General features: G+C 38.1%; 1 protein-coding gene across 2 annotated transcripts in view; it reads right to left on the bottom strand.

Annotated features, from left to right (window-relative positions):
* The window catches only part of LAMA4 (laminin subunit alpha 4), a 100,991-nt gene that overhangs the window by 26,001 nt on the left and 60,434 nt on the right, over nt 1-14,556 (bottom strand). For both annotated transcript variants that reach the window (XM_050315857.1, XM_050315858.1), the window contains exons 14-22: nt 14,011-14,152; nt 12,861-12,957; nt 12,138-12,254; nt 11,342-11,527; nt 6,147-6,286; nt 4,774-4,947; nt 3,600-3,742; nt 3,101-3,263; nt 880-1,013 (exon numbers count right to left, since the gene is read on the bottom strand). In XM_050315857.1, coding sequence (XP_050171814.1) covers nt 880-1,013; nt 3,101-3,263; nt 3,600-3,742; nt 4,774-4,947; nt 6,147-6,286; nt 11,342-11,527; nt 12,138-12,254; nt 12,861-12,957; nt 14,011-14,152 — 1,296 coding nt within the window. The remainder of the gene's footprint in view (nt 1-879; nt 1,014-3,100; nt 3,264-3,599; nt 3,743-4,773; nt 4,948-6,146; nt 6,287-11,341; nt 11,528-12,137; nt 12,255-12,860; nt 12,958-14,010; nt 14,153-14,556) is intronic.

Genomic DNA, 14,556 nt, shown 5'->3' with positions numbered 1-14,556 from the left:
CCAGTTTGTGCGGAAATCCATTTGAATTCTCTGAGGCCTTTAGCTGAGCATGAACTCTGCTGGGGAGCCCAGAAGCAGCTTGCATGTGCTGTCGTGGAGAGCAGCCGCTTGTACTCCCTGTGGGAATGGTGTGGAAAGCCACCATTTGTGCATCCCAACACTTCCTGCATTTTCTGCCCCTGCATGAGGCAAATTTCTCTCCTGTTCTTTCTGTAGAGATGTTCTACTGTTGCTGCCTGTTGTGTAAGAAAATGCCTGCTGTGTATGTTCTAAACGACTGCTACAGCTGATGTTCACTTCTATTTTGGGAGCTGCATTTCCCAGTTTGTGAAAGGCTTATCTAAGGAATTTCTGCTGTGGGTTTAAGAATGCATGGCAGAAAGATAACTTCAATACGGGCTTTGCTGCCTGGGTGTGGGACTGCACTCAAGGTTACCAGACCTACAAGAGCTGACTGGCTGTGGCTGTATCACTTGCAGCAACATAATTCAAGTCAGGATCGGCCCTGTCCTAGGCAAGCAGTGGGGTTAGGAGTGACATGGGACATGTCAGCTAACATGACAGTTCCCTTTTCGAAGGCGTGAACAAGATTGCAAGATAGTTAGTGGAGACCACAGAAAATTATAAAATATCTCATGTTAAAAGGGACCCATAAGGATCATAGAGTCCAATACGTATACATACACATACACATACATACATACATATATACATATAAAAATTAAACTTGTTGATGCAATCTGTACTTTAAAGTGACTAAGTTCCTTCTGAACAACTCAGTGCCACCTTCACGTTTGTAAAATAAAACAGGAACGAACCATCAGGACTGGTACTCGAAACAAACCAGAGTAGTAGAGTGAGGATGGGAGTGTCCCCTACCTGGCACAAGGTGGCGATGTGGTGGTGTCGATGTTATAGACGTGCTTGAAGTTGTACAGGCTGATCACATCATTGTTTAGGGTAGCCAGTTCCAGACAGCCGATGAAGCCAGGTAGGTTTAGGCTAGGAGGGAGCTGTGCAGAGGACAAGGAAGAGTAAGAGGAGAAAGGTCACACTCTAGTTAGGTATCATGAGATCACTTGGGATCAGTTTTGTCCCTGTGCAATTTGTATTTTGAAAACAATGGGGTGATGTTACTGTGAATAATCTTCACAGACCTTACCATGATATGGCCTATGGACTGTAAGTTAAAAGGGAGCACATAAGTGGTGTCACAGTGAGAAAATTAGGCCGAGAAAGGCAAATGCAAACAAAACCTTTTGTAGTTTTGGGAGCACATTTGGAAAAAGGGGAAAGGGTTAGATTTGACTAATAATTGATCTTACTCAATGTATTTGAATCTCTCAGTAGATAATTAATATCTAATGTATAGACATCCTTCACCCCAGAAAAATAACTTCATACCATGATGAAAAGAGAGAGATGTGAGAGAGCTCTTTAAACCTAGGAGACTGAGATTCAAAGTCTGTACCAGTGGGTAATCCTCAGTGGGTGCTATTTTAAAGAGTTAGCAGGATGTAGAAACCTTTCCTTTTAATAAAGGTCACTGCAAATGGAATTTAAATAACCACACTGGTGAGGGAAAAATTCCAAAGAATAAAGCTGACAGAGCTAGTGAATCATTCTTTTTATATTAAAATATTCTGCCCTGTGGAACAGGTGTGATATTAATAACAGCTCTTGTACTTCAGAGTTTGATCACTGCAAGTTCATCTTCTCATTATTTCCATTTTGCTTATGATATAATAGTAATGGTAATACAACAACGAAGAATATATGTAGCTGTAAAAGAAAATTAGATTCCTATCTGCAGCACAGATACATTTGTTAAATGATCATGTTTTTCCCTTCCCCCTTTGTTTCATCTACTATTCTGTTTAATTATTTTAATATAATATGTTAATTTCATGTTAAGCATGAAACTTCTAATGGTTAGAAGTAGGTGGTACCTTTCATATTTGCAAAGAATGTAACTGGGAAATAAAAGCAAAAGCTTTTAGCAAATAAGACTGTATGTTAATAAATGAAAATGTAAGTTGCCCTTCTCTAAGGGGAAAGAGACCCATATGCTTATCAAATAATACCATGAATCCTTTTCTTCCCATTTTCCTTCACTTTTCTCTTTTTTTTTTTCCTCTGCCCTGCTCTGAAACACACTTGGAGGGTTCATTTACTGGATGACTTTTTTGTTTGTGTATGTGTTCAGTCCTCAGTCCTATTCTCAGGCAATTTGCACCCAAGGTTCAGTAATCTGGAATTTGGATCATGGTAGTCATAACAGTGCAAAGCTCAGGAATTTGTAAGTGTATTGAATTTATCTTTCTTTATTTTTATACTATTAGAAGCGCTGCTTGTGGATCAGTATTTGGATCTTTGTAGCACCTGCTACAGTTAGCCTAAAGAATTTAGCATTCTCTAAAGCCTTTCTAGCTATGGTTTTATTCAGCCATGCAATTTTCATAAGCTAAGAGAGTTCATAGCAATTTTTAAATCCAAAAAGAGGAACTGGTACGTTCATAGAAGCAGGTAAGTGAGGTGCTAATTCATGCTGACTATTAGGCACTAGACTCAAGCAACTGTCTCACACAAGTCTTCAGACGTATTTTTAAAAGGGAACTTTTCATGCTGTTGTAAGGCTGGATTTAAACCAATGATAATTAAAATTCAAACAAATTACTATATTGCTAGTTTCCCACACTGACCTAATATTAACAATACATTACTTTTCATGTCTGTGACAGTTGTAAAAGAGGAATTTTTAAGTACCATTAACATGGAAAAAAACTGTTAGCTTGCAAGCTTTGTTAAGGTGGACTAATAGGCCTCATTTATTTATGCATGCTAATAAACAACTAGCAAGCCTTTCTTTGGCTACGTTTCCGAAAACTTGAACACCTGCTATCAGAAATCTGATCGTCTTACTGTATGACATAATATACAAGAAAAAACTGGTTTTGCCATGGCTAAAAGATGGAGTCCTAAGATGATAAATGATTAAATAAGGAAATTTTCTTTATTTACCATTTCTTGGTTTAAAGGGAAGTCCAGCAAGATAAGTTTACACTATTAATTTTGAATACAAAATATTTATCTAACCAACCTTGAAGCCTGGAGGCACTCCACCAACATAGAAAACAGCATTTTCAGGTTCCAAATTAAGGAGAGAGCCAGGACCAAGAACCTCTCCCTTTTTGATGAATTTTTCTTCGTCTGTGCTGCTAAGACTGGGCACAGTTAAAAACATTTTCCCATGTCTTCCAATCCTGTAGAAAGGAATTGTAAGAGAAGAGAGCTTCGTGTTAGCTGGACTTACTAAAGAACAAGCAGGCCTCCAACTCCAGGAAGGGTTATTATTTCCTTACTAGAAGACTAGTAACCTGGGGGAAGAGAAAGGAAGAAACCATAGACACTTTCTCTTCCTCCATGTGACCGCTTGGGTCCTGGTTCTCCAAAAGCAGAGAGAATTTCCATCTATTTCAGTAGGAGTAGAACCAGGCACTGAAGATTCCTGTTGGGTAGTTCTGACACAGCCTTTTCTGATTGATTTTCTTTTCCCTATTAACTATTTGATTTTGGGATAATGCACATAATCACTTTACCTCTCAATTTTGATGATGCTGAAGTAAGAAGGCCAGGTGCTGACTGGCTTGGCATCCAGAGGTATTTCCACGTCTTGGCCACCCAGATTATAAATGTACACAAGGTTGTCATTTTTAATTGCAAGACCAATGTAATGTTTTGCCTAAAAAAACAATGGAGAAGGATGTCAGAGATACAGCATCAAAAGAGATTTAATGCAGAACATTAGTAAAGGGAGGGCTTTGATAAACTAAATGACACCTCTTAATATTACTATTGAAAGCTATTTAAATATAAACAAAAACTTAATTCTCTAACTGGTTGCTTTCACCAGATAAAACTGTACAGAAAAAGTCTCTTGATATTTTACTTTATATCAATTTTCACTGCCATAAATACAAGGTCATTGAGATGTCTGCTGACCATGAATTAGTCATGTTCAGTGGGAAGCTGTTCATCAGTATTTAGTGTGCAGTGTCATGCAGGAAATAGTCTAAAGCCTAGGTATTATGCTGCAATTAAATATTCTGCCAAAAGGGGTTTGACTTGATTTATATTCAGTAGTCATTCTCTTTAGAAAACCTTAAGAGTAAGACACTGCCTCTTTATCCTTCTGAGGTAACAAATTGCCAGGATTATATCCTGGTTGTGAAGTGTGATTTTTTTTCTTTTAGGAACCACAATTTAAAGAACAGCTATTTCAAAGCAGTGATCTACAGAGTGTACAACAGCAGCACAAGCCATAGATAAAGAAAACTGCTTATCTTATGGGCCTCTGACCTCAGAGATTTGGAACTGACACTGTCAGCAGCATAAACTGATTAAATCGTATCTCACAAAAGCCAGGTGGGTGACATTAGATGCTTCAGAGCACCTTGGTACCAGCAGTGGACATAGCAAGTGTGGCTTGCAGCAGTGTCAGTCAAAGCAGTACACTCAATAGGCAGTCTAATTTCCTTTTAAGAGGGAATCCTTCATTGTTTGAGGTGAGAAGTCTCAAGGACAAGGGTCTCAGGAACCCTTCCTCTTTGCTTGTCACAAAAGCAGTGACAGTCATATAGCAGACACCTCTTATTTTGAAACATGAAGAAACAGAGAAAGGAAAAATCAAGGGCAAATAAAATAGAAACCTATTTCAATTTTTTTTTTAATAGATGTAAAAAAATTAACTGAGTTGTTCTCTTGTTCTCTTACATTTTTGTTTCCGAGGTACAAAATGAATCTGTCTGGAGATGCTGCCAATTGTGGATTTTCTTTCTGAAGCTTTATGTACAAGCTCATGGAAGTGAAAGATTTCAATTCCTCCACGTTGATCTTCGGATTGACTTCAACAGCTGATTGGCCCCCAAACATCATGGAAACTTGGACCTGCAGTGGCAAGTGTGCTCCGTGAGACAGATTATTGCTGCCTGGGGTCATTAGTTAAGGTAAATATGCAAGAATACTTAGGGAAGTACTGGCTTAGAGCAAGAGTAGAGTTGGCACCTATATGTTAGCCGTGTATAATTGTATGTTTATAACAATCATTTCTGGAAGACACTGTAAAGAAGATGAAGGGAACTAATTTTAAAATTAATTAAATGTCCTAATTAACTCTGCTTAAGCATAGTCATGTAGTAAATTATACATCAGTGGGAGATAGATATATTCTTAGTTGAATCAGGGCACATAATGAAATTCTTACATAGCTATAAAGCTTCTACTCATAATTTATTTCTTTGCTTTGCGAGGAGCATGACCAATTTTCTGTTCATGAGTAATCTTGTTATATTACTGATTCTACAGTGATATTTATGAGATGCTAATAAAATTGTAAAACCTTTTCATTTTAGTTCAAAATGCCTTCAACATGACTGAAGTAATGTTTTCAAATTGAAGTATATTATGCCTGAATGGCAAAATACATTAAAAGACCAGTCAAGCACTGCACACATACTGATTTTTCCTTTTCTTTTTTTAAGTAATGTATGTGGACTGCATATTCCAGCATTTTGAACATACAATAATGAATTGAATTTTTTATTTCTCTGAATGAATTAAAATACATTTTTAATTTTTGACATTGTTGTTCTCGTTACAGAAAAAACTCTAATTATTTATGAAATGAGAGTAGTTTTTCTCTATTACATATGTGCAAGCCAAAAATTCTCTTACCCTGCAGAAAATTAATTAAAAAGAAAAAAAACCCCTGTTATCTCAGAAAAGTTTGTGTTAAATTGCCATAATTACTATTCCTGATAACTAATTCTGCCAGTTGAGTAATGATCTATTAGTTTTAGCTTTGAATGGTCTTGTTGTTGTGACCATCTTATACACTGTGCCAATAACTTTATTGAAGTTCCTACTTTAGCAATAGTCTACCATGACTACCATGATAATGTTGACTGCTTGCAAAATAGCAACTGTAAAGATTTTACTGACCTCCGTGGTGCTTTGTTTCTCCAGTTTTTGAGGAGATGATAATGCCCAGGTTTGGGCCCCTAATACAGCCCAAGAAAATGGAGGTTATAGAAAGATGCATTTGATTATTAGCACTAGTATCCAAAAGTCCCACCCAAAAGTTTTACCTTGCTTGCTACACTCCTGGTTTGTGCAATTAACTCTCTGATCCGCTGGATGCTGGAAGAAATATTGTTTGCTGGTGCCTTCTGTTCTACTCTGCGCAGTTTGTCCAGGAGTTCAGGAAAAACTTCTGTAAGTTTCTTCACTGTAGTTAGAAAAGAAGTGACAGCTTGGTTTTTTCCTCTTTGAAACACTGATTTTGCACCAGGAAAATTTCTTATTATCCTCTTAGGTTAACTTACCTGTCTCCTTCTGCTTTAAGAACACATCCATACTGTAGTGTATGAGAGACAGTGATTTCAGAAAGAACAGTGATTTATAAGAATCTAGTATTGTAAAAGGTTTTGGAAATAAGTTTGCACAAAGGACATTACGTTTTAAGGGGACTCCTAGGTAATACTGTGGTGAGTTACCTCTGTAATACTTTCCTCAGGGAGCTCTGCAAATGTTAATAATTTTAACCTTTTCATCTTCCTTCAAGGCAAATACATGTTAAACCCAATTTTACAGATATGACAACTGGAGCAGAAGGATTATTTGTTCAGCATCTCACTGGCTATCTGTGGCTGACCTGGGAAGTGCATCTAGGAGTTATGGTTCATGAGCTCTTCGAATTCATTGTAGGGGAGATGTGCAGGTTGTTTTCCTCAGCTTTCATCTGTGCATCTCTCCCAAAGGTCATACCCAGTTAACAGCAATGGCTGCACAGGTGATGTGTCTGCATGTGGTTCACAGCCCACTCTCATAACAGAAACACTGCCACTTTCAGTGGTAACAGACCTGTACTGTACAAAAGTAGAAGGGCCTTAGGTGGGTGTGTGCACCTAAACTGCACTTACTGGCTGCCCCAGCCCTTGTGATTGGTAACCTTTTCAGCTTTCCTGCCTACATCTGCTGGAGGTCGTGAATTAGAGTCCAGGACCTTTGGTCTTTCGCTGCTGTGTCTTCTGGTGGTATGTGTACAAGTGTCATTGTTATCAAAGGGAAATACAGGGACTTGTTGTGTTCAAAGGGAGATAAGTCCTTTTCCAAAAAGATAAGCAGAAAAAAATTACCCAGAAAGAAAAATAACTACCTTTAGTTATAATCCAATTTTATCACGTCAGATTCCTATGACATGTTGCCCTTTGAAGGATATTTACACATCACATAATTTTTCATCTTTAGTTAAATGTAGGTACAAGTAGCTGAGTATAATGAAATGCGATTTTAGCTGCAAGCTAAATGCATATAAGAAAGATCCAGAATTTAGAGTTAATTTTTAATGACATGGATTGACTATAAAGGTTAAACCAGATTTCTAGGGCTTGCAGTTATATTTTAGGGGTTGTCAACTTGTGTCCACCTCCTCTTGTGTTCTTCCCTGCATATTGTTACTCTTGTCTGATAATCATAGAATCATAGAATGGCTTGGGTTGGAAGGAACCTTAAAGATCATCTAGTTCCAACCCCGCTGCTGTGGGCAGGGACACCTTCCACTAGAACAGGCTGCTCAGAGCCCCATCCAGTCTGTCCTTGAATGGTCCCAGGAGAAGATAGCAGAGAGGCAGGTAGAGGGGCTAATCATCAGATATACTGAGACTGTATAGAAGGTAAGGAAGGAGGAGTAGACTCCAATCACTCTTCTGTTCTTCCAGTCTGTATCGACTAAAGACTGAAGCAGCTCTCAGCCTCATTCAGATCAACAGAGAATATGAGAATATCCCATGGAATCCTACAAGTCTGCTTCTCTTTGGACAGAGTGAAAAGCTATATTTGCCTCAGTCCTGTTCTCTCTCTGCTTGGCTGTACTCACTTGTGTTTTACTTTCCAAGTTCAGTGTAGGAGGGGGCCACATAGAGCTTTAGTTATTATAATTATTCCCATTAAGTCCTGAAAGTCCCTTATGTGCTGGGGTCGGTAATCAGATATTCTATATAACATTTACTATATATTAAAAAGCCATTATTTTAGCAAATCATCAAAGTAACACAGTAATTCCTGAATGCATTAAAATTAAAAGACCAAACCCATCTGGTATAATAATCAACTTATAAAATTTTCTCTGCCTTTTGAAATGAATGTTCCATTGCACTGGAAAAAAGCCCACATTATTTTTATAGGTAAAAAATTATAAGCTCAGAAAGGGATTTAGCAAATTTCAATTTTCAATTTCAACTAATTTTTTTTTTTTAATAATTCACAAGTGAATTGGAACTGTGTTGGATCTGATATCTTTTAAACCTGGATTTTCATCTGTTTGAAATTTGGTGTATGAAAATTGAAACACTACTGTAACATGCAAACACAAAGCTAACATCTATTACTACTAGAACTGTTATAAAATCTCAGCATAAATATCTTCCTTTAGTCCTTTATAATGGCATTCTCCCACACAGAGGAATATTAATTTTTGATTTTAGTCTCTGGGATGAAGGTAAGAAGGAAAAGAAAAACTAGACTTACTAAGTGATAAAATATAAAAAAGAATAGAAGGGAAACTGTCAAGGAGGATATACCTTGACCATAACCTTCCAGACACTTTCTCCTTCCATGTTTTCCTTCCCAAACCGTCCTTCACACTGTCTGCTAAGCCCACCAGTTCCTGCACAATGGAAATAGGGAGTATTCTCAGACAAACTGCACAGCCAAGACATGCTCTCACCCTTCCAAAAATCAAGTCCAAGCTTTATTCAAAGGCAATCCAGATATGCCAGTTTAGAGGCTTCATCTGCTTGTGGTAGCGCTACTGGCATGATGATTAGGTGTTTTAGCATTTCAGGAACCCATCTGAACATTTGTTATGACTTTCTTTTGGACTTTGATGGACATTCCTCCTGTCAGATCAACCTCTCCTGGCAAAATACACAGCTGATCTGGGAACACTCCACTCTGCTCAGCATGTCTACGTCTGTCTTCCCAGGCAGAGAATCACAGTCACATCTGTCTGGAGCACTACCTGTGGCCGCCTTTTATGTAACACTGATCTCTCTTCTCAGTTATTTTCACCTGATCTTTCCAGGAAAAAAAAAAAAAAGTCATGCCTCCTTTGTACCTTAAAACAAGCAAAATAAATGCCTTCAGACTCAAAAATGCCATGGAAAAGCTGCCTCCACAAAAGTACTAGGGCACACTTTGCTGTAGTTTGCATATTAGCATCTCTTTAATAGTGAGTTTGTGGTCAGGAGGCCCTCTAGGCACTCTCATATGAATGCAGTATTTTCAAGGTGACTCCCTACCTGCAAAAACACAGTCACAGAGAACATATTTTTACCAGGCACATCACATAGGAGCTGGACTGTTATAAACAACTTGTGGTGCATGTACCATGCATGCCTTTTTGGGAACAAAACCAACTAGGAGAGCTGGACCATCTTAACTCTGTTTGATCTTACGGAGTGTCTCAAATGCTACTGGAAATATTTCTTCCAGTACAACAGCTAGTATGAGTGGATTTTTTGAATCCTGAATGTCTGCTGACATTTTGAGCATGAAGAGCCAAATGCAGCCTGTGTTGCTGCTCTATCTACTAAGCTGGCACTGGTAAATGTTAAATGTAAATCAAGTGTAAAGGTGAATAAAAACAAAAACCTTCATGTGTAAGCTACAGCAGACTGTTTCTCTTGGATGTTTTTCTTCATACCATTCCCTCCTGGGAGGCCGATCATATCCACATTTACATAATCTTAAATGGGAATTATAGCCCATAGCCCATAGCCTAAATTCTGCTCTGTGGTGATCAAAAATATTTTACAGCAATGCAATACAATTGCTGCTAAATTAACTATACTCTTATGGAACTCTGTGCAATGACTAACAGTGAGCTTATGTATTCCCAAAGGGAACAGCTCACTGTTTCCTTTAGATGAAAAGCTCAGAGAAACCTGAGTTTTCCCTCAGTTCTGGAGACAGAATTTGAGTTATAGAACAGCACTGAATTTCTTCTGGCAGAGGGAACCACTTCTAAACCAGTTCCTGGGAGCACTGGTTTCACTTGATGAAAAATACTAGTTTAAGGGTCTTGTTCATTACTGAATTCTGAAAATAACATGAACTTTTGGTCTCCCTGACCTAGAGGCAAGAGTGTGACTTTGGGACACTAGAAGCAACATTGGGTTTGGTACTCATTTGGTACTCAACACCACTTGCAGTAAAATGAGAGTTGAGTTGCCAAGTTTCTGACCGAAGGACGAGGGACTTAGTGCATTAGATCTTAGATTCAGACTTTCTGGATATAGAGTCTATGGAGTTATTGACCTTCTCTAAGGCACTTTCAGAAGGCAAGATATCACTTAACAGTGTGGCAGGTGATGGTATCATCAAATATATGAAGGAAATTATTTATTCTGGATATCTAGCTTCCCTTACCTTAAATACCTTGGGATTAGTGAGCCTCCTGAGCAAAACCACGAATACATTGAGCAATAAAAAGTGGTTCTTGTTACCAATTTTTCATTCTGAATATTTTAGTTTATAGATTGATTTTTTCTTTCCCAATTGTTCTTTTCCTTCTTTCAACAGTCACTTCCATTCCACCTTCACTCTCACTGCCTTTTTTCCACTCTTGCTTATCATCTACATTTCAATTTTATAGTCTGCCCTAAGAGGTTTTTTCTGTTTCTATACATGTTTAATTTTTCATAACAAATTTTCCAATGTTTACTTTTTCTCCTTCCCCAATAATAAAAGTGGAATTAATATGATGTTTACAAGCTTTTCCAGCAATCACGCTGCTTAAATATTTTATTTCCTCCTTAATCCTCTTTGCCCCCTTTGTTTAGACTACAAGCTCATTGAGTCAGGGACCATTTCTCCTCCATGTTTATACTACTGAGGACAAAAGGGCTCTGTTTTGAAATGCCTACCAATGTTAAAAAACAAAAAACCAAAACTAAATCACCAATCATAACATCAAGGAGTGTTTAAACAGGCTGTCTACCATTCAGTGTTACCTTGGTACCCTAATAAAAATGACTTAGAAGCCAATAAGTCTTCAGCACTTAAGTGTTTAAATATTTTTGGAAAAGTACACGTATTCAACACTTTTAAAATATAGTCAAGACTCTAGACAACTACTAGTTTTTGAAATGATTTCATGGAGGTAAAATGTTAGAAGATTATATGCAATGAATATGCAATGTAGACAATTCATACAACATGATGTTACGGTGATTCCCTGACTTTTTAATGCTAAGGAATGGCAGAACTCAGGTCACCATACCTGCATCCCCAGCTGAATGCACAGCATTGTCATATGCCTCTGAAGTGTGCTGGAAATCTTGCAGATTTTGAGACCATAACCTGATGTTCTCACCCATGGGGGTCGTAGCCTCTGTTACTGTCATGGTGGCACTTACAGCCTCTGCAGTTTTCTGTTTAGCTTGCTCCAAACGTTCTCTGGCCGCCACTACAAATAGGGAGTAAGGAGAAATGATCTCTTTCAAAGGTTCAAGTGTGTTGTGTGTCCCGTCCCCACCATCCCTCCGACCCCCGGTGTTCCCCTTCCTTCTTCCTTACAGTTCATATACTGAGCACGAAGACATATGATGTGAAATATCCCTTTGGTCAGTCGGGGTCAGCTGTTCCAGCTGTGCCTCTTGTTAACTTCCCATGCACCCCTAATCTCATCACCAGCATGGCAATATGAGAAGAAGAAAAGGCCTCAGCTCTGTGTAAGCCCTGCTCAGCAACAGCAGAAACATCTCTATATTATCAACCCTGTGTTCAGCAAAGATCCAAAACATGGCCCCATACTCACCACTGTGAAGAAAGTTAGCTCTACCCCAGTTAAAACCAGCACAAGGATCAAGAAGAATGTTCATAACTTCAGGTGGCAAAACATTTATTTCATAATGAATGTGTTAAAGCTGGGTGTTTGCTATTTAGGTCTACTAGTTTCAGTCAAATTCCTTTAGGCATCCCTAGTACTGAAATCTTAATAGTAACTTCATGGGTCCTATGGAAAGATAAAAATACGCTCTTGAATGTATGAACATAAAGCATCATAAAGTTCCAACCTGTGTCTGCTGATTGCATTTTTGAGATGGCTCTCATCAGTTGGTTTCGCAGGACGTTCATTCTGGCAAAAGTGCCATTAACCTGCCAGCTGGTGTCTGCAATGTTATAATCACTACCTGTGGGAAGAAGATAGGAGGTAAAGTTGAGTGGCATCAAAGTGACATTCAAAAAGGTAAATTTAATTCTGTGGAGGTATGTTAGGCATTGAATACACCACAGACCATGGCCTCTTTGACTATAGGACATACTAGCACTCTCAACTTCACGTAATCTAAAGGAAAATTGCAGCTCCCAGCCACTATTTGCTTGCCACAGGATGTCTTACAAAAATATGGATATGTGTATCTTAGTCAGTACTATCTCTCTTTGCTTTACCAGAAGTGCTGGGAATAGCTGCAACAAGTATATACGAAAAGTTTTAAGGAACTCAGAAGGTCCTAAAAAAATTGGGAGCTTTCTTTCTTTTACAGTGAACAAAGGCTAAAATCCTTTCAGATTTATTATCCTTCACTGGTGAAATCCAGCTTGCTGAATACTTATGCTGTTGTGATTTGATTTTAGTTGAACTACTAAACTGAATATATTTACCAGTGAACAACTGTTTGCAGGGTCACATATTTAAACAGCGATGTGCCTTTAGTGCCTTAGTGATGCGCTTTTAAAATTTATTTTAACATGCATGCCTTTATACAGACTGGAAAGTAGAAAGGATGTATATTTACTGTCATGTGCTGTCCGCTGTAGCTGCATGGCTCGGATGAGAAGTTCTTCACTTTTACCTTTATGGTAAATGACCTGAGTATCAATTCCAACTGCAGCCTACAAGTATGTTCCAAAAAAGAAAGTCAGAATATTGGCTTACCAAATGTTCCGCTTTATCGTGTTCAGTTATGGACAATGTATTACCTGCATATAAATGCAACTGCAAAGTCACTGCAGTTTTGTTTGCTTTCTTAACATTTAAAATTGGCAAAAAAGGCTGAAAAGCAGAATTTTTCGTTTTTAAAACATTTAGAGAAATGTATGGTTTTCCAGACAACACTACTGAATAACAAAGGTTCAGAAAGCACAAAAGTCCTCTTAATTTATCAGCTCCAGTTTAGTCAACATGACACTTATGCTGCATGTTAGGCACTGACTACTGTCATCTCAGATAGGTGCTGAATGTTTGCACTGAATAGGGAGCTGCCTTGCAGTCTGCAATAGCATGCTGAAAACAGAGGGCTGGACTTGAAATCCCACAGCCCTCTGGGGTTCAGGCCCCTTTAATCTACCCAAATCCTCTTGCTATCCCACTAATAAATTGTTGGTAAATAGCATGTATACAGATTGGAAACTATATATGTACAAAAAATACTTATAAAGTATTTTAGAACAGTAAGGCCAGAGACAGAATTAGCATCCTTATCCTTATGCTGAGTATATGAGTGGGCTTTGACCCATTTTAACTTGATTTTCTATGAGAAACAGAGGTGCTTCTGTTAGGTGTTTTGACCACCTTTAGTGCCAAATGGCACTGAGTGAACTAATAGGACTCAAGCACTAAATGCCAGCTCAGGTTCCCACAAGGCCAGGAAGTTTTCTGAACTTGCACAGAAATGTCTCGATATGAGTCACAACACAGAGCAGCATCACTCTGCAGTGTGATAGGGACAGAAGAACCTGCTGGGTCTTCTCAAATATTAGGGGACTCAGACTGGCAGAATAATTAACCACATAGGATTTAATTCAGGAAATAATAAGGGAAAATAGGTGTGCAGTGACAAGTTCAGCGCTGCCAGTTAAGCTAAATCTTGTTTTTAATTTACACTTAGATGTCTGAAATCCCTGAAGCATTGCAAAGTAAAAGCTGATGTTATGAAAATTACTTACATCTTTGACTCGGTTTGTTGTGTTCAGTGCCAGCAATGCAGCTTTACTGGCTTCTTCAATATAACCAGCAATGTTTTCATACACATTTGAAGCATTGATTGCCCTTTGTACCAAACCATTTGAATCAACACCATACAAATTCCTGTTAAAAAGAGAGTAAAAGAAGAAAGAAACCAAACTGAATCAAAGTAGTTTCAAACTGATCAATTTTCTTAACATTCTGTGGATTCTGACTACATAATCACACACATAAATATTCTTGGCCTAAGTGGTAGTCTCTTCATTGTGGATGACCAATCTGAAACAGGTGAAAATTATGTAGATAGAAGGTCCTTCCCAGTCATTTAACTCCTGGAATTTTGCACTTAACATCTATGTGAGCAGGATATTTCATAATATAGATAGATATTTCATAAATTAAAAGAATAACAAATCTATTGATAGTCCTTCTTTAGGAATAAGTTCTGGTCATGAAAGGAAAGACCTGTGTGTGTCAGTGACCAGGATAGATGTATCACTTGCATGTTTATATTTTCCAAAAGTAGG

This window comes from Myiozetetes cayanensis, unplaced genomic scaffold (assembly GCF_022539395.1).
Source record: "Myiozetetes cayanensis isolate MyiCay16 unplaced genomic scaffold, myiCay2020 scf2-11, whole genome shotgun sequence".
NCBI lineage: Eukaryota > Metazoa > Chordata > Aves > Passeriformes > Tyrannidae > Myiozetetes > Myiozetetes cayanensis.
Note: the sequence above shows the minus strand (reverse complement) of the source record. Positions and strands in the feature narration are given on the sequence as shown.